General features: G+C 44.5%; 1 protein-coding gene across 1 annotated transcript in view; it reads right to left on the bottom strand.

Annotated features, from left to right (window-relative positions):
• The window catches only part of LOC147465460 (protein CORTICAL MICROTUBULE DISORDERING 2-like), a 66,576-nt gene extending 47,520 nt beyond the window's left edge, over positions 1-19,056 (bottom strand). Inside the window, exons 1-3 of the mRNA XM_086520301.1 lie at positions 17,146-19,056; positions 16,734-16,976; positions 16,543-16,634 (exon numbers count right to left, since the gene is read on the bottom strand). Coding sequence (XP_086376427.1) covers positions 16,543-16,634; positions 16,734-16,976; positions 17,146-18,606 — 1,796 coding nt within the window. The 5' untranslated portion in view covers positions 18,607-19,056. The remainder of the gene's footprint in view (positions 1-16,542; positions 16,635-16,733; positions 16,977-17,145) is intronic.
• Positions 19,057-19,264: the final 208 nt, after the last annotated feature.

The raw sequence follows: 19,264 nt of genomic DNA, 5'->3' as shown, positions 1-19,264 counted from the left end.
AGAGCAACACAGAAAAGAAAGAGAAGGATGCACGACCCAAACTCGCTCCTCGAGAGAGAGCTCTCTACATCAAGGAGGGGAAGTGCTTTGGATGCGGGGAAACTGGGCACATCTCCACGAAGTGCCCTAAGAAGGCACCGAAAGAACAGAATGACAAGGATGAAGACACACCTCAAGGTTTGAGAGCAGTTGAGGAACGTGGACGAAAAGGCAAGATGAAAGCAGGACTGCTTCCAGATTGCATGGGTACTGACCCAAGCACGATTGATGAGAGTACAGAACTTTGCCGAGCATGGGGCAAAGTGAAAGACCAAGAAGCCCTGATTTTCTTTGATGGAGGAGCCAAGGCCAACTTCATTTCACTTGAATTGGCGGCGCAGCTCGAGATCACACCCGATCGGATGGGACCACTAGCAGAGGTAGTTCTAGCGGCACCCGGCAGGGACGTAGCCATTACACCCGTCATTGGCAAACTTCGATTGCATTGTGAGGGGTATTTGGGGCACGAGGACTTCTACATAATGCCCTTGGAAGCTTGTGATGTCCTCTTGGGAATTCCCTCGTAACATAAGCACAACGCCGTGGTCGGCTATCGGGCGAGAAAAGCGACTTTGACTACAGAGAAGGGCCGAACTATTGTACTTGATGTAGAACTTAAGGGCGAGTATGTCCCTATTGTATCGGCTTCGTGTCACAAACTGGTGACGTGGCTGCCCAGTGCACACACAGACCCAACCCCCGACTGGTTTGCAGAAATGATGGCGTGGTAGGCCTGTACGGACAAGTCCGGAAATTGCGGAGCAAGTTGCGGACAGCCAGCCACGTGGCAGTGTACGGACGCCCGTGTTTTGCGGCGGATTTTGCAGCAGCAGAAAAGCAGGGCCAGCTTCTGGGCTACTGCTTTATTCTACGCAGTTTGAGAGAGAGAGAGAGAGAGAGAGAGAGAGAGAGAGAGAGAGAGAGAGAACTCTTTTGCTTTATTTCAAAAAGGCTTTTGATTTTGAAGCTTTTGGGCTCTGCTTTTAGCATCCCTTGTAAATCTATATAATGGTGGGTTTGGGCTCTCACTTCTCAAAGCATCGGGACGCAAAGTCTGAGAGTGAGGCCCGACCACTCGCTTGTACTTTGAGTTTCAAATTAATACAAAATGAAATACCGAAAGTGGCGTCAGTCTTTGGGGCCAATATCTCTAGGCACGGAACTCCGCCGGGCCAATGTCGAATCAATTGTGAAATGTGAACTGTTTTGAAGTGTATTCTTGTGGTGTCGCGGTAGAATCTCGACTTGGAGTGTCCAAGTCTGTTACAGTGGTATCAAAGTGCGGCCGATTTCTCTTCTACGGGAAATCCGATCCTTTTTATGCGGCACTTTATGGCTTCAGACAAATACCATTCGACTTCCTCTGCATCCGGAGATGCGGGAAAAGATCACGACAAAGATTCACGCGAGGAGTACGGCCCACCTTGGCCCACTCAGGCGAAGCTCGAAGAGATGGAGCGTTGACGATTGATCAAGGATGTAACAAAGATGATGCTAAATTTTGCAAAGGACCCGAAATTTACAAAATTTATGAGTCAGACCTCAGAAACCTCCTACTCCAAGGATGTATACAGAGCAAGAATTAGAGGAGGTGAAAAGCACGACAAAAAGCAGAAGAAAGGAACTGACTTCCCGGGTTATTTGGGTCGTCTGTCTACTTTTGCATCGGCAAGAAAGCTAAAGAAGCGTGTTAGATTTGAAGGAGTACCTAGTTCTTCTTCTTCTTCTTCTTCTTCGAGTTCTTCTAGCTCCTCTGACTCGAGCGAAGAAGACAGAAAAGGCAAAAAACGAAGCAAAAAGCAAAGCTTCGGAAAGGGCAAGAAAAAGGCAAAGAAGCCTCAATCTCGCCCAGTCGTTGACAGTTCTACAGAGGACTCGTCTTCGGATAGTTCGGACTCTGATGACAGCAGCTTTTATGCAAAGGAGAAGAATTTTTATAAAGCCAACCAGCATGACTTTCTGGAATATAAAAGCAAGAAAGTCCGAGAGTTTAAAGAAGGTGGACAGTCAATTAAATTTGACACTTTTTCTAGTTATAAAGATGCTTCGAAGGCTTTGGCTTTCATACATCAGTTTGACATAGCTTTCTCTGGAGGGCGTTACTCAGAGCACTCCAAGATTCGGAGGGCTACCTCTTACTTCAAGGGAAATGCTCGAACTTGATGGTCCACGCTTTTACTTGAACAAGACAGCGCCAGTTAAATGGCTGAAATTTAAAAAGCTTTTTATTTCTTCTTGGCTGACTCAAGAGTACGAACGCAACATACGAACTGCTTGGAACCATCTTCGGATGACCAAGAAAGATACATTGGACGCATATTGCGAGAGATTCTGGAGCTCTTTTCTACCAGCCTCTTCATTTAAGAAGATCTTGTTCAAAGAACAGATAGAGCGGTTTACCTTGGGTCTTCCTACAGAGATCCGAGATCACTGGTTAGAGCAAAAGTCAGATTCCATTCAGGAACTGATCAGTCATGCGAAACAGGGTTTTGCCATTCACTCAGGCAGTTTGACCTACCCCACATATGAAATCATGATGCAAAGGACTGAACAGACTTCGAAGAATGAAAGTAGAAAAAGGAAGAGCAACACAGAAAAGAAAGAGAAGGATGCACGACCCAAACTCGCTCCTCGAGAGAGAGCTCTCTACATCAAGGAGGGGAAGTGCTTTGGATGCGGGGAAACTGGGCACATCTCCACGAAGTGCCCTAAGAAGGCACCGAAAGAACAGAATGACAAGGATGATGACACACCTCAAGGTTTGAGAGCAGTTGAGGAACGTGGACGAAAAGGCAAAATGAAAACAGGACTGGTTCCAGATTGCGTGGGTACTGAACCAAGCACGATGGACGAGAGTACAGAACTTTGCCGAGCATGGGGCAAAGTGAAAGACCAAGAAGCCCTGATCTTCTTTGATGGAGGAGCAAAGGCCAACTTCATTTCACCTGAATTGGCAGCACGGCTCGAGATCACGCCCGATCCGATGGGACCACTAGCAGAGGCAATTCTAGTGGCACCCAGCAGGGACGTAGCCATTACACCTGTCATTGGCAAACTTCGGTTGCATTGTTAGGGGTATTTGGCGCATGAGGACTTTTACATAATGCCTTTGGAAGGTTGTGATGTCCTCTTGGGAATTCCCTGGTACCACAAGAACAACGCCGTGGTCGACTATCGGGCAAGAAAAGCGACTTTGACAACAAAAAAGAGCAGAACCATTGTACTTGATGTAAAACTTAAGGGCGAGTCTCTCCCTATTGTATCGGCTTCTGCCATTTCAAAATTAATGAAATCCAGTCTGTTTGTTTACTCGATCTTCTTGAGAGAGATGAATGATGAGAATAGGACAAATATGTCTGAACTTGATAAAGAACGCCAAGATTTTCTCCACACTCATGCCGATTGCTTCTCAGAGGGCCTGCCGGGCGAGTTACCACCCGCTCGTCCTGAGGATCGTACCATTGATCTGATACCTTGAAGCACACCCCCAAACGGGCCACCTTACCGTGTGAGGCGAGCCTAGAACGAAGAAATTATAAACCAAGTGAAAGGGTCTTGTCCAGCCTAGTACTTCACCGTACTGCTCTCCAGTGTTGTTGGTTTTGAAGAAAGACAGATCTTGGAGAATGTGCATCGATTATAGAGCTCTCAACAAAATCACCATCATGAACAGATTTCCGATTCCTAGAATCGATGATATATTTGACCGACTAACGGGATCCTTGTGCTTTAGCAAGATCGACTTGAAAAGTGGATATCATCAGATTCGAATGGCGAAGGGAGATGTCTGCAAGACAACTTTTCGGACGACTTGTGGGTTACTTGAGTTTTTGGTGATGCCTTTTGGCCAAACCAATGCTCCTGCCACATTTAATTGGATGATAGACAGGATTTTTCGAGAGTACAGACTATTTGTTGGCACTTTCTTTGACAACATCATTGTTTTCTCCAAGGAGATGTCTGCAAGACAACTTTTCGGACGACTTGTGGGTTACTTGAGTTTTTGGTGATGCCTTTTGGCCAAACCAATGCTCCTGCCACATTTAATCGGATGATAGATAGGATTTTTCGAGAGTACAGACTATTTGTTGGCACTTTCTTTGACAACATCATTGTTTTCTCCAAGGATGAGGCAGAACATAGAGAACATCTGCTTTAGGTCTTTCAGGCATTACGAGATCACAAGTAGGTGATTAATGCGAAGAAAAGTGAATTTTTCTTGCCGGAGATACACTTTTTGGGACACATTGTCTCGACAGCAGGAGTGCAGATGGACCCGGCCAAGATAGAAACTATCTGTGATTGGCCCGATTTGAAGAATGTCCATGAAGTTAGAAGCTTCTTGAGCTTCTGTTCATACTACAGGCGGTTCATCAGAAAGTTTGCAGAGGTTGCTTCCCCTTTGCATATCTTGACACAGAAAGGAGTCCCTTTCTCGTGGGGACCCACAGAGGTGACTGCCTTTCAGACATTGAAAGAGAAATTGACTACAGGACCACTTTTGACTTTGCTGGACTTGCAGAAGTCATTTGAAGTATATTGTGATGCTTGTGGTCGTAGTCTGGGTGCAGTCTTAATGCAAGAAGGCCAGGTCATTGCCTACGAGAGCCGATTGTTCTCAACGCTGGAATTGACAGCACAGATTTATGAGAAAGAGCTTTTGGCGGTTATCCATGCTCTTACTCAGTGGCGGCATTACCTACTGGGAGCGGATTTTACTGTCTTCATAGATCATCAATGTTTACGCTACTTCTTCTCACAGAAGCAGCTATCGGAAAAGCAAATGCGGTGGGTGAACATCTTATCACAATTTTACTTCAAGATTGTCCATGTGCAAAGACAGAAGAATTTGGTGGCAGATGCTTTGTCTCGGAAGCCGTTGGTTCTGGCTATTTCCACGATACATCATAGGAGCTTCGAGAATAGGGTTGATCAGTATGCCACTGATACAGATTTTGTAGACATTTTCACACGGATAGGGGATGGGGAGACAGTAGCCGGATATTCCATTCGGGATGGCTGCTTGATGAGGAAAACCATGTTGTGCGTTACACAACCGTTGAGGGAAAAGGTTATGACCGAATGCCACTATCCGCCTTTTACGGGTCACTGCGGCATTGCTACCACCTTGAAAGGGGTAGAGTCTTTTGGCCGAGACTCAAGAAGGATGTGGACGAGTTTGTGCGCAGTTGCTTGGTATGCGAGAAGGTCACGTTTGACAGGCATAAAGCACAGGGATTGTTACAACCTTTGCCCATACCCACCCGGCCCTGGCAAAGTATTGCAATGGATTTCATTTTTGATTTCCCGAGAACACAGAGTGGTCACAATGGTATCTGTACCGTTATTGACAGATTTAGCAAGAAGGCTCATTTCATTCCAGTGAAATAAACAGTTAAGCCGAATCACTTAGCAAGACTGTTTGTGGCCCAGATTTTCAGATTACATGGCATGCCTGAGACGATTGTCTCCAACAGGGACCCCAGAATCACAAGTTTGTTTTGGAAGGCTATTTGGAAGAACATTGGCACGCGGTTGCAGTTCTCGTCATCTTTCCACCCGCAGACTGACGGGCAATCTAAGATTGCCAATTCAATGGTACTAGATTTAATGAAGTCTTATATCTCGGATCGGAAGACTCAATGGGAAAAGTATTTATCTTTGGTGGAATTTGCCTACAACAACACGATACACTCTTCAACATGGAAGGCGCCATTTGAGATTATTGAAGGTGCTGCGAAGGTTCCACCCTTCCTAAGCACGAAAGATAAGATTTTTGAAGGCGATGAGTACACGCACGACTTGCGACTTAGACACGGCTTTTGCCAAGGTCCGCGAGGCTTTGCACAAATCTCAGGAAAGACAAAAAAAGGTAGTAGATTGCCATCGACGCGATTTGAAATTGAAGGAGAATGATTGGGTGTTGTTACGTTTTGAGAAGGCACACCTGAGAAAGAAGAAGGGAAAGGAGAGGCTATTTCCAAAGCTTAGTATACGATACTACAGACCTTTCCAGATTTCCGAAAAGATAAATGATGTCTCCTTCCGATCGAAGCTGCCCAAAACTTGGAGGATTCACAATGCTTTTCATGTGAGTCTCTTGAAGCCTTTTAAAGGCGATGTGCCGGAAGAAGGGGAGCCTGATGAGCAACCCAAAGTGGAAGAAAACGATGAGATCCTTGTTCCATATCAGATTTTGGCACATAAAAAACGAAAGATTAAGGGTAAAGCGAAGAGGCGGTTCTTGGTTAAATTCAAGAACTATCCTGCATTGGATGCGAAGTAAATGGAGGAGGAGGACCTAGCAGATACTCCTCAGATTGTGAATCTTTACCTTGTAGCTTTTGGTTGAGCATAGTCTATTCCAAATGGAACCCCGAATTCAGCTTGGCCGGAGATCTGGTGCAATGGGTATGCAGAGTCACTGATGTCTCTTTGAGCTTCAGGGATACTGAGAGCTGACAGTATTCTGTTGTATGACTTTATGAAATGGAATTCCGGATAATATGAAACTGATTTGTTCTTGACTTGTTTAAGTGCAGGAATTGATAGACGAAATGAATGCAGCATTTTGGTCTGAATGATCTTGATAGACATGGTTGCAATAGGGGTTAGTCAATCGGGCACCTCTAGGGTCCTGAGTGGAATTAGATGCCATTGCTAATTTTGCGGCAGCAGAAAGCAGGGCAAGATTTTGGGCTACTGCTTTATTCTACGCAATTTGAGAGAGAGAGAGAGAGAGAGAGAGCTCTTTTGCTTTATTTCAAAAAGGCTTTTTGATTTTGAGGCTTTTGGGCTCTGCTTATAGCATCCCTTGTAAATCTATATAATGGTGATTTGGGCTCTCACTTCTCAAAGCATCTGGACGCAGAGTCTAGGAGTGAGTCCCGACCACTCCTTGTACTTTGAGTTTCAGATTAATACAAAAAGAAATACCGGAAGGGGCGCCAGTCTTTGGGGCCAATATCTCTAAGCACGGAACTCTGCCGAGCCAGTGTCGAATCAATTGTGAACTGTGAACTGTTTTGAAGTGTATTCTTGTGGTATCACGGTAGAATCTCGACTCGGTGTGTCCAAGTCTGTTACACTTCGATCGTTTCAAATTTAATGAAATCTAGTCTGTTTGTTTACTCGATCTTTTTGAGAGAGTTGAATGATGAGAATAGGACAAACATGTCTGAACTTGATAAAGAACTCCAAGATTTTCTCCACACTCATGCCAACTGCTTTTCAACTCGCCTGCCAGGCGAGTTACCACCAGCTCGCCCTGAGGATCATACCATTGATCTGATACCTTGAAGCGCACCATCGAACCGGCCATCTTACCGTGTGAGCCGAGCCCAGAATGAAGAGATTATGAACCAAGTGAAAGACCTCTTGGAAAAGGGTCTTGTCCAGCCTAGGACTTCACCATACTGCTCTCCAGTATTGTTGGTTTTGAAGAGAGACAGATCTTGGAGAATGTGCATCGATTATAGAGCTCTCAATAAAATCACCATCAAAAACAGATTTCCAATTGCTAGGATCGATGATATTCTTGACTGACTACAGGGATCCTCGTGTTTTAGAAGGATCGTTTTGAAGACAGATATCATCAAATCCGAATTGCGTCGGGAGAGGTCTACAAGACAGCTTTTCGAACGACTTTTGGATTATTTCAGTTTTTGGTGATGCCTTTTGGCCTAACCGATGCTCCTGCGACATTTAACCGGATGATGGACAGGATTTTTCGAGGGTACAGACTATTTGTTGGCACTTTCTTTGACGACATCATTGTTTTCTCCAAGGATGAGGCAGAACATATAGAACATCTGCTACAAGTCTTTCAGGCATTACGAGATCACAAGTTGGTGATTAATGTAAAGAAAAGTGAATTTTTCCTACCCGAGATACACTTTTTGGGACACATTGTCTCAGCAGCAGAAGTGAAGATGGACCCGGCCAAGATAGAGACTATCCTTGATTGGCCCGATTTGAAGAATGTCCATGAAGTTAGAAGCTTCTTGGGCTTGTGTTCGTACTACAGGCGGTTCATTAGAAAGTTTGTCGAGGTTGCTTCCCCTTTGCATATTTTGACACAAAAAGAAGTCCCTTTCTCGTGGGGACCCACAGAGGTGACTGGCTTTCAGACACTGAAAGAGAAATTGACTACGGGACCAATTTTGACTTTGCGGATTTGCAGAAGTCATTTGAAGTATATGTGATGCTTGTGGTCATAGTCTGGGTGCGGTCTTAATGCAAGACGGTCATGTCATTGCCTACAAGAGCCGACTGTTCTCAAGGCCGGAATCGACAGCACAAATTTATGAGAGAGAGCTTTTGGCGGTTATCCATGCTCTTACTCAGTGGCGACAATACCTACTCGGAGCGGATTTTACTATCTTCAAAGACCATCAACATTTACGCTACTTCTTGTCACAAAAGCAGCTCTCGGAAAAGCAGATGCGGTGGGTGAACATTTATTCACAGTTCACTTCCAGATTGTCCATGTGCACGGACAGAAGATTTGGTGGCAGATGCTTTGTCTCGAAAGCCGTTGGTTCTAGCTATTTCCACGATACATCATAGGAGCTTCGAGGATATGGTCGATCAGTATGCCACAGATACAGATTTTGCAGATATTTTCACGTGGATACTGAATGGGGAGATAGTAGCTGGATATTCCATTCGGGATGGCTACTTGATGAGAAAAATGATGTTCTGCGTTACACAGCCGTTGAGGAAAAAGGTTATGACCGAATGCCACTATCCACCTTTTACGGGTCACCGCAGCATAGCTACCACCTTGAAAGGTGTATAGAGATACTTCTTTTGGCCGAGACTCAAGACGGCGGACATGGACGATTTTGTATACTGTTGCTTGGTATGCCAGAAGGTCAAGTTTGACAGGCATAAAGCACAAGGATTGTTACAGCCTTTACCCATACCCACCCGCCCCTGGGAAAGTGTTGCAATGGATTTCATTTTTGATCTCCCGAGAACACAGAGTGGTCACGATGGTATCTGGACTGTTATTGACAGATTTAGCAAGCAAGCTCATTTCATTCTAGTGAAGAAAACATTCAAGCCGGATCACTTAGCGAGTGTTTGTGGCCCAGATCTTCAGATTACATTGCATGCCAGAGACGATTGTCTCCGACAGGGACCCCAAATTCACGAGTTTGTTTTGGAAGGCTATTTGGGAGAACATTGGTACGCGGTTGCAGTTCTCGTCATCGTTCCACCAGCAGACTGACGGGCAATCTAAGATTGCTAATTCAGTGGTACTAGATTTATTGAAGTGTTACATCTCGGATCAAAAGACTCAATGGGAAAAGTATTTACCTTTGGTGAAATTTGCCCTACAACAACACAATACACTCTTCGACGGGGAAGGCGCCATTTGAGATTATTGAAGGTGCTACGAAGGTTCCACCCTTCCTAAGCATAGTCACCACCCGAAACGAAAACGGCAGAAACGGAAACGGAAACGAAAAAACCGGCGTTTCAGAGTTTCGTTCGAGGCAAAAACGGTTGAGAAACGGCACTTTTTTTTTCCAATTTAAAAACAATGAATTTCATAAAACAAGTAGCCCAAGAGCCTAGTGAGACCATGGGTATACTCAAAAAGTTAAAGAGGACAAGTCACAAGTCCTAAATCCTAATGAAACTTAATGCTCAAAATCAAAAACATCAAACCTACAAATACAATTGACAACTTATAACTTCCAAGACATGTCACAGACTCACATGTCAAAATGTATGACCGTGCATAAGCTGCAAGAGTCATATATATATATATACCTAGATGAATCCATGATAAGCCCAGATTCACCCTTAAAGGAAAGTGCAAGGTATAGACCCATGGTAGTCACCCACAAGAGTCGTATGCTTAATCCAAATATCAATGTCAAGGCTCAAAACATAGCAAGTTGAAGTGACGAGTCATGACTCGTAATTTCCAAAATCCAAATCACATAATTTCATAAATCACGATTCATTGCCAATTGGATACATAAATCATTTCTAACTCAAAAGATAGGGTCGAGAGTCCATAATAATAGATGATAAATGAGTCAATGACAATACTAAACTATCATCTATGATCAAATCAAAATGTAAGTACTAAGTAGCAATGAGCATGCTCAAGAATCTGACTCCTCTACTTCATCCTCTGCAACATCCTCCGCCTCATCCTCTGCGTCATCCTCTTCACTCTCCTCATTGGAAGAAGAGGAGGACTCTTCCGCACTCGCTGAGAAGAGCCAAGTTCGTTGTCATGTAAATACTCGCCGTCCGATTTTTTCCCAAAATACCCTTTGGCCAATTTTCACATGGCGAAACGCAGTTTCTTCTGGTCCAAAACGGTCAAGAAATGGCATTTCCGTTTCGACCCCCCAAAACGTTGTTTCGTGTGACTATGTTCCTAAGCACGAAAGATAAGATTTTTGAAGCCAATGAGTACACGAGTGACTTGGACACGGCATTTGCCAAGGTGTGCGAGGCTTTGCAGAAATCTCAAGAAAGACAGAAAGGCGGCGGACCACCATCGTCGCGATTTGAAATTGAAGGAGAACGATTGGGTGCTCTTACGTTTTGAGAAGGCACGCTTGAGAAAGAAAAAGGGAAAGGAGAGGCTTTTTCCAAAGCTTAGTATGCGATACTACGGACCTTTCCAGATTTCTGAAAAGATAAATGATGTCTCCTTTAGACTGATGCTGCCCGAAACTTTTTGAAGAATGTCCATGAAGTTAGAAGCTTCTTGGGCTTCTGTTTGTACTACAGGCGGTTCATTCGAAAGTTTGCGGAGGTTGCTTCCCCTTTGCATTTGTTGACGCAGAAAGGAGTCCTTTCTCGTGGGGACCCACAGAGGTGACTGCCTTTCAGACATTGAAAGAGAAATTGACTACAGCACCAGTTTTGACTTTGCCGGACTTGCAGAAGTCATTTGAAGTATATTGTGATGCTTGTGGTCGTAGTCTGGGTGCGGTCTTAATGCAAGAAGGCCATGTCATTGCCCATGAAAGCCGATTGTTTTCAAGGCCGGAATTGAAAGCACAGATTTATGAGAAAGAGCTTTTAGCGGTTATCCATGCTCTTACTCAGTGCGACATTACCTACTCGGAGCGGATTTTACTGTCTTCACAAACCATCAAAGTTTACGCTACTTCTTGTCACGAAGCAGCTATCGGAAAAGCAGATGCGGTGGGCGAACATCTTGTCACAATTTCACTTCCAGATAGATTGTCCATGTCCAGAGACAGAACAATTTGGTGGCGGATGCTTTGTCTCGATACCCGTTGGTTTTGGCTATTTCCGCAATACATCATAGGAGCTTCGAGGATATGGTCGATCAGTATGCCACGGATACAGATTTTACAGACATTTTCACACGGATTCGGGATGGGGAGTTAGTAGCGGGATATTCCATTCAGGATGGCTACTTGATGAGGAAAACCATGTTGTGCGTTACACAGCCGTTGAGACAAAAGGTTATGACCAAATGCCACTGTCCACCTTTTAAGGGTCCCCTCTGCATTGCTACCACCTTGAAAGGGATAGAGAGATACTTCTTTTGGCCAAGACTCAAGAAGGATATAGATGAGTTTGTGCGCACTTGCTTGGTATGCCAGAACGTCAAGTTTGACAGGCATAAAGCACACGGATTGTTACAGCCTTTGCCCATACCCACCCGCCCCTAGGAAAGTATTGCAATGGATTTCATTTTTTATCTCCCGAGAACACAGAGTGGTCATGATAGTATCTAGACTGTTATTGACAGATTTAGCAAGCAGGCCCATTTCATTCCAGTGAAGAAAATAGTCAAGCCGGATCACTTAGCGAGACTATTTGTGGCCCAGATCTTCAGATTACATGGCATGTCCGAGACGATTGTCTCCGACAGGGAACCCAGATTCACGAGTTTGTTTTGGAAGGCAATTTGGAAGAACATTGGCACGAGGCTCCACTTCTCATCATCTTTCCACCCGCAGACTGACGGGCAATCTGAGATTGCTAAATCAATGGTACTAGATTTATTGAAGTCTTACATCTCGAATTAGAAGACTCAATGGGAAAAGTATCTACCTTTGGTGAAATTTGCCTACAATAACACGATACACTCTTCGACGGGGAAGGCGCCATTTGAGATTATTGAAGGTGCTGCAAAGGTTTCACCCTTCCTAAGCACGAAAGATAAGATTTTTGAAGCCGATGAGTACACGTGCGACTTGGACGCGGCTTTTGCCAAGGTCCGCGAGGCTTTGCAGAAATCTCAAGAAAGACTGAAAAAGGCGCCATCGACGCGATTTCAAAGCTTAGTATGCGATACTACGGACCTTTCCAAATCTCCGAAAAGATAAATGATGTCTCCTTCCAACTGAAGCAACCCGACACTTGGAGGATTCATAATGCATTTCATGTGAGTCTCTTGAAACCTTTTAAAGGTGATGTGTCCGAAGATGGGGAGCCTGATGAGCAACCTATAGTGAAAGAAAACGAGAAGATCCTTGTTCTAGAACACATTTTGGCACATAAAGAACGAAAGATTAAGGGTAAAGCGAAGAGGCGGTTCACTTGGGATTTTGTCCGTAGAGACTTGTATTGTGGTTATGCTGCCAAAATGGGGTTAAGAGTAGGGGAATTTCAGCCCGATAAAAGTGGGACAGCTTGTAGAATTTTACGGGTTTTTCTCAAGTAATAAGAATAAAGAAATACCGAAAGGGACGCCAGTCTTCGGGGCCAACAGGGTGTCGTTGTCTGCTTGGTAGCGCTCTGGCTGCCAGGCCGTGGTTTGTTTGAAGTGTTAATTCCAGTCACAGGCTTCTTCGTGAAGCTCCTTTGTATCGTAAAGTTAAAGCAATGATCAGGTGAGATCTAAAGTCTACTGCCATACGGGCCGGTTTCATGGTCCGGCCGAGGAGCCTAAACCCTAGAGACAGCAGCAAAAGTTTTGCCAACTTGCAAAGTCTTGCCGAGTCGCCTATTATTAAAGACGAGTTCCCACCAGCTTACGGGACCCCATCTTATGGGACCCAGGGGACCTAAAGCCATTAAACTAAAGCGAGATCTACACACACACAAAGTGTAGCAGATGATGGCGTGGCAACCTATTCGGAAGACCCGCAAATTACGATGGACTGTTGACGTGGCAACCTGTACAGAATTCCCAGATTTTGCGCTGACATGTAGACATGGCAAATGTACACATTTCCACAAACGGGCTGGCATTTAGACGCTAGTGCTTTGGGGCCAAATGCTTGAGTTTGAAGCTTTTCATAGGCCAAGGGCCTTTAAATATGTGCAGAGGGCTCAGTCTCTACCACTCTTCCGGGTGAAGGTGCAAAGCGCGAGTACCGGCATTGTACTAAGTTGAAGCAATATAAAGAAATACCGAAAGGGATGCCAAGGTTTGGGGCCAGTGCTCTCTTGGGGGGGAACTCCGCCACTCCCCATCTCGTGGGTCGTGCATCTCTTTCAGTTCTGTGTTATTTGAAGTGCTTAAAGTTGTTCAGTCTGTTCTTTTCCGTTGGCACGTGGTGCCCGTCCCCGTGACAAGTGTCACGGTCTTTTCTAAAAGAAACGAGGAAATTTCCATTTGATAAGAACGGTAACCCACTATTCAAAAGAGGGTTGCACCAAGACGTAGGCTGAACCAAGAGGACTTTACAAAGGCTAAAAAAGAAAACTTGTGATTCACTTGTTTGTCACCCGACCATTCTCAATGGAATTGTCCAAAGAACAAAAGAAAAAAAGATGATGAAAAGGATAAAGGTCCTGACAACCGTTGGCAAATCCATGTTGTCCAAACACTTCCAATAAATGGTAATGAAAAAAATAAATTCATAGAAGTGTTGCATGAGTAACAAGGGCATCATTGTTGTTTGTCAACCAACATGCGGAAATCGAGTTTTGGTTCACATGAGCTGGTAAAAATACATGGGTTTGTAAATGGGTCAGGGTCATGATAGATACCTCTACCACACACAACTTTGTGAACTCTGCTCTTGTCAAGAAAGTAAAGCTTTCTCAACAACCAAGTGCTCACCAATATGCCGTCTCCATGATATATAGTGAAGACAAGAAGATATGGGATACACTAGTATCCAATTTGGAAGTTGAGATACAAGGGTATAAAGATGTGCTTGACTTCCAATATTATAAATATAGATTGTGCGGACTCGATTTTGGGAAGGGAATAGTTGTGGGGTCTAGGACCTTCTTTGAAACGGAGTTATCAGTAAAACTCACTAGATTCTGAGAAAGAAGGTAAAAAGTTTGTTATACAGCAGAGCATGATGTACAAAATAGTCCATTGATATGTTCTCTTGAGCTGCAAAAGCTTGTAAATAAAAGGTCGTGATGTATATATGCTTTGGTGTTGACCTATTGTAGATAAAAATTCTGATGTGTAAATGAAGGATCAGGTCGTCTTTGTTTTCTCATAGTGATTAGGAAAGTGATTTGAAAGTCTTGCTAGAGGAATTTAAAGAAGTCTTTTCCTACTGATTGACCAAAAGGTTTACCTCCTGAAAGCGGTGAAGTGGATCATGATATTGATTTAGTCAAAGATGCAAAGCCTGTTTGTAAACCACCTTATAGATTAGGCCAAAAACAGCACTTAGAAGTAGAAAATCAATTGCAAGCCTACGTAGATAAAGATTACATTCAACCTGGCAATTCTCCATGGGCTTCGCCAATTTTATTGGTGAAGAAAAAAGATAATTCTATGCGACTTTGTGTCTATTATAGAGCACTAAATAAACTCACAATTAAAAACAGATTCCCTATGTCTAGAATGGAAGATCTTTTTGATGAGTTAAAGGGAGCCAAGTATAATAAAAGATCGACTTACAATCAGACTATCATCAGTTAGAATAAAAGCTGCAGATGTTGCCATCTTTAGGGACTAGATATGGGCATTATGAGTTTTTAATAATGCCTTTTGGGCTTACCAATGCGCCAGCTACTTTTATGAAGCCAATGAATAGTGTTTTACGGCCAACATTGTCACTGAAAGCTCCAGAGCTAAAGCCGAGAACTCCCTCCAAGATAGGAAGTCCCCTTCCCGCTCAAGGGATGCCCAAAAGCAGAGCCGCAAAAGAATTGATAGGGGTTAGGATTTTAAATCCCTAACCCCTTAGGCCCCTCGGTCCATATTCTAGGTTCTCTTCCTCTTACTCTCTCTGCTCGTTCTTTCCAGTTGGGCATGCCACGTCATCAGTTTGTGACAACAGAGCACTATAGACTGATGCTCTCATCCAACTGAGATCGGATTTTTTATGATGATAGAACATCAAGGAGAATAGTCATCGGTTTATGACAGCATAGCACTATAGACTGATGCTCTCACCCAACTGAGATCGGAATTTTTATGATGATAGAACATCAAGGAGAATAGTGGCCTCTTGGATTTACCAAGGACATGCCCACACACAACTAGATTAGAACTCGATTAGGGAGAAATGCAATTAGCTAGGAGAAATACCAACAATGGACCTTAAAGATGATTAGAAATATTCCTTGATGGCTCTAATACCATTTGTAGAGCTTAGGGAGGACAAAATAGCCATTCATGGTAATGGCATGATAATTGCAAGCGTAATTGCACAAAAGAATTGGAGTAGAATGTAGACACAAAAATGATTACTAGATTGCTATAAAGTGAGTACAAAGAGGCTCATTATATAGAGCTAGTGTAAGCATCTTTGCATCATCCATGACATCATATGGAGTTCCAAATCATCCCTATCCACTTGTGAACTTGTGCAGAGATTGAGACTGGGAGACACTGGTGTCCCTCGAGAGGAGCGAGTTTGCAGAGCATGCACAGAGGAGGTGGAGAGCGAGGAGCATTTTGTGTGTTGATGCAGCGCATATACTAAGATTAGAGGCAGGTATAAGGCCTTATTCAGAGGACAGCCCACTCTCTGAGAGATCATGGACTCTCGAGATCAAAGACAGCTAGGGCGTTTCTTATTAGAGATACACAGCCACCGGGACACACTACTACAGATACACGCAGCTACACAGACATAGGATAGATAGTTGCAGCTCACAGACTTCTTTCAGAGAGTTACAGCCCCCCCCCCCCTCTCATCCGACACTCAGAGGGGAGTGACACTCCCACAGGCCGAGGCGAGCCAAGCTAGACAATGACCACGAGTCACTAGCTACAGGGGTGCAAGCCTCCACCACCAACAGATTGAGGAGATCCGGGCCCAAGAGCATCGTTAGGTGTCTTTTCCACATGCTATCACATAGTTCCATGCCGCCTATCATCCCCATAGACAAGAGGTGTTACACACAAGCATAGGCTAAAGCCCAAAAACATAACATAAAGTTTGCCTGTCGAAGGATTGTTCAGGCGTTGAGATCAATCTTAAGGCCCAACATTGCAAATTGCGAACCATGGACTGTTTGGCCAGCAAAACAACCTAGCAATTATTGCAAGTGAGATTTTCTAAAGGGAGACAGCACATGGCCTAAATGATTAAACTGTAGGAAATAAAGCACAAACAGTACCTCAAATTTCTAATGACAGCTTCAATAGCTGAGGCTTCAGTCAAAGCTTCCTCAGCAGCTACAGATGCAGCATCCCTCTTCTGGACAGCATCCTGCCCAACAAAACATATTGTAAGCATATTTTCCATTTTGGAACAAAACTTCTACACATGAATGAGCTGTCTCCTCAGTGACAAGCATACAATACTTACACTTCCAAGTGTAGCAAGACTTGAGGATAGGCAATCCCAAGAACTGTTCTTGTGAGTCAACCTTTTGTCATCCATGCACGGCTTCAGCGGTTTGCCTTCAGTGTTAGGTTCCATTGTTGCCACACCTTTTGGCTTTGCAAATACTGGAGTTGATGACCTCATTTGTGACTTTATTGGAGATGCCTTAGAAGCCTCCTGTGACTTCTGCAGACTAGCATCACTCAACCTCCTTGAGACTGACACCTACAAGCGCAGTTGAATGCAAAAAATTATGAAGGCACCTCGTGATAATGACATCTAAGCATTGGGTTGCTGAAAAATTAAGGGACAATGGAGTAGAACAACCCAATGCAGACTCAATCCTATTCTTTATCAACATTCACAGCAACCAAACAAAGCCCCAACCACATACCACTGTTGATGTTATGTTCTTAGACTCTGCTTTTGTCCCTACTTTCAGAGTTGATTTCTCTTTCAGTTCCTTGACAACCGCTGAGCCTTCCCAGCTTCGCCTCAACGTCTTGGCACTTACAGAGAGCAAGTCTCCTACTTTGGAGGCACTAGAAGCAGCTGTAAGGATCCCACTCAAGGCAGTCCGCCTAGAGACGTCTATCAAACCGTTCTTTTGTCCAGCATTAACAGATGCTTCAGCTGCCTTGGAAAAATCTCTGAAGCTAGACTTATGCCCTGTGCTTACAGAAAGGGCAGTAGAGATGTCTTTTGAACCAATCCTTTGACCGCTGGACGCTGAGGCCCTGACAATTTTTTCAGTCTTTGACTGCAAGATTGAGCCAGACTTCCTCGATGAGCTTCGTCTTTCCTCTTTGGGTGGAGTGCTGCAATTGCTTCCAGCTCTTTCCAATGTTTTGTCAACTGATCGAGAGAGAGCTAGTGAGCTAGCAGGTGAGCTGGAATAAGAACGAGAAAAAGAAACCCCTGTCCGTGACTCTTGCAGTACTTTCAAAGCAGATACCTGAGGCTTGCTCTTCTTCTGTGACACACTCTCTCGAATCTCCTCTTCAGGGTTTTCCGAGGGAAAAGAATGAGATCTGTCAAATGCATTAGGACGGGTTAATTTGTCTACTATCCCTTTAACAGAAAGCCTGGTCTGGGGTAACCCTGGAGCCAGAGCATTCTGAAGCAAATTCGGACCGCCTGGATCCACACCTGTTTTATATGTGAGCCTTTCAGGCATCTCTGGCGCTGTGATCGCTCCATTAACAGAAGAGGGGACAGTAGAATTTGTTGGTTTGCTAGAAACATCTGTAGAAGGACTATCTGATTCGAGATCCTCTGATGCCGAATAAGAGGATAACCTCCCTCTGCTGTGCAACTCCTGCTGCGAGGGTCCATGTGAAATGGAAGGAGATTCATGCAAAGACAGGTCTTGAGATGAGAACTTCTCACCTGGATGAGCACCTTTCTGGTGGAAGGATGAAGACATGGACAGTGATTGCTCCAATGCCGATGAAACGATTGGTGGAGATTTGACTTGTAAGGCGGGAATTGCTGTCGTAACAAGGTCTTCAGGTGAACCAAGGCAAGGATGCCTGCCTGGGAGAGGCTGAACTCCATGCAGAAGAGGGAGAGGAGAGCCTGCTTCAAGCCTATCCACATAGATAAACTGTCCGAGCTGCAGCTTGTCACTCAGAATAAGGTCATCGTCCTCCTCTTCAGCCAGAGAGACATATATAGCATGAGATGAGTCAGACACACGCAAGTAGAAGCCATGATTAGGCCATAGGTCCGCCCCTGCAAGTGCTGGAACTATGCTTATAACCTGCAATAGAGAGGGCGCCTCTCCAAACCCTTTAGTATTGCCATTCATCTGTTGCAATAGCTTCAGCAGTACCCCAGGCGTCAAGGACGCCATTGAAGCTGCCCTAGCAAACAGGTTAAAATGAGATGTAAATTTTAAGATGCATCTGGTGAACGAAGGTTGCCATCAAAGCTGGATCATTCTTCGGATCGAAAAAGGGGATGGAAGACTGTGCTCGCATGACAATTGGGAGGAGAACGTTCGAGCAGCAAGCCCGAAGTCGGGAGAATTGAAAGATCCTTGTCAGCGCGTTGGTACAAGATAAGTTGAGGCCTGTGTGTGAGTGTGTGTGTGTGTGTGTGTGTGAGAGAGAGAGAGAGAGAAAGAGAGAGAGCACCTGCAGCTGCACGCACGTTCGCGGTCAAGCTCGCCACTAAAGCTGGTGCTTTACAAGTTTACGCTGTTGGAAAATGAGGAGCAAAAGAGGGAGAAGCAACTAGTGTTGTCCTCTCTCTCTACTCCCCGCCTGTCATGCATGCCAGCTCCCTCTCCTCTCTGTGGTGACCGGCTGCATCCAGTCGGACAGCCCGCATGAGCCGGTTGTTGTCGTAAGGACCTTTGGTCCCTTGATCCATATTTCCATACCATAAATGAAAACCATTCAAATAACTAAGGTTTTCATAAATTAAATTTTTTTTAAAAAATTAGATAACAAGGAAACGAATTAAACAAGTGAAACGGTCACCATGGCTTTCTAAAACAATAAGAAAGT

Source organism: Adiantum capillus-veneris, chromosome 1, assembly GCF_014529385.1.
Source record: "Adiantum capillus-veneris isolate H3 chromosome 1, ASM1452938v2, whole genome shotgun sequence".
NCBI lineage: Eukaryota > Viridiplantae > Streptophyta > Polypodiopsida > Polypodiales > Pteridaceae > Adiantum > Adiantum capillus-veneris.
This window is presented reverse-complemented; position numbering and strand designations above follow the sequence as displayed.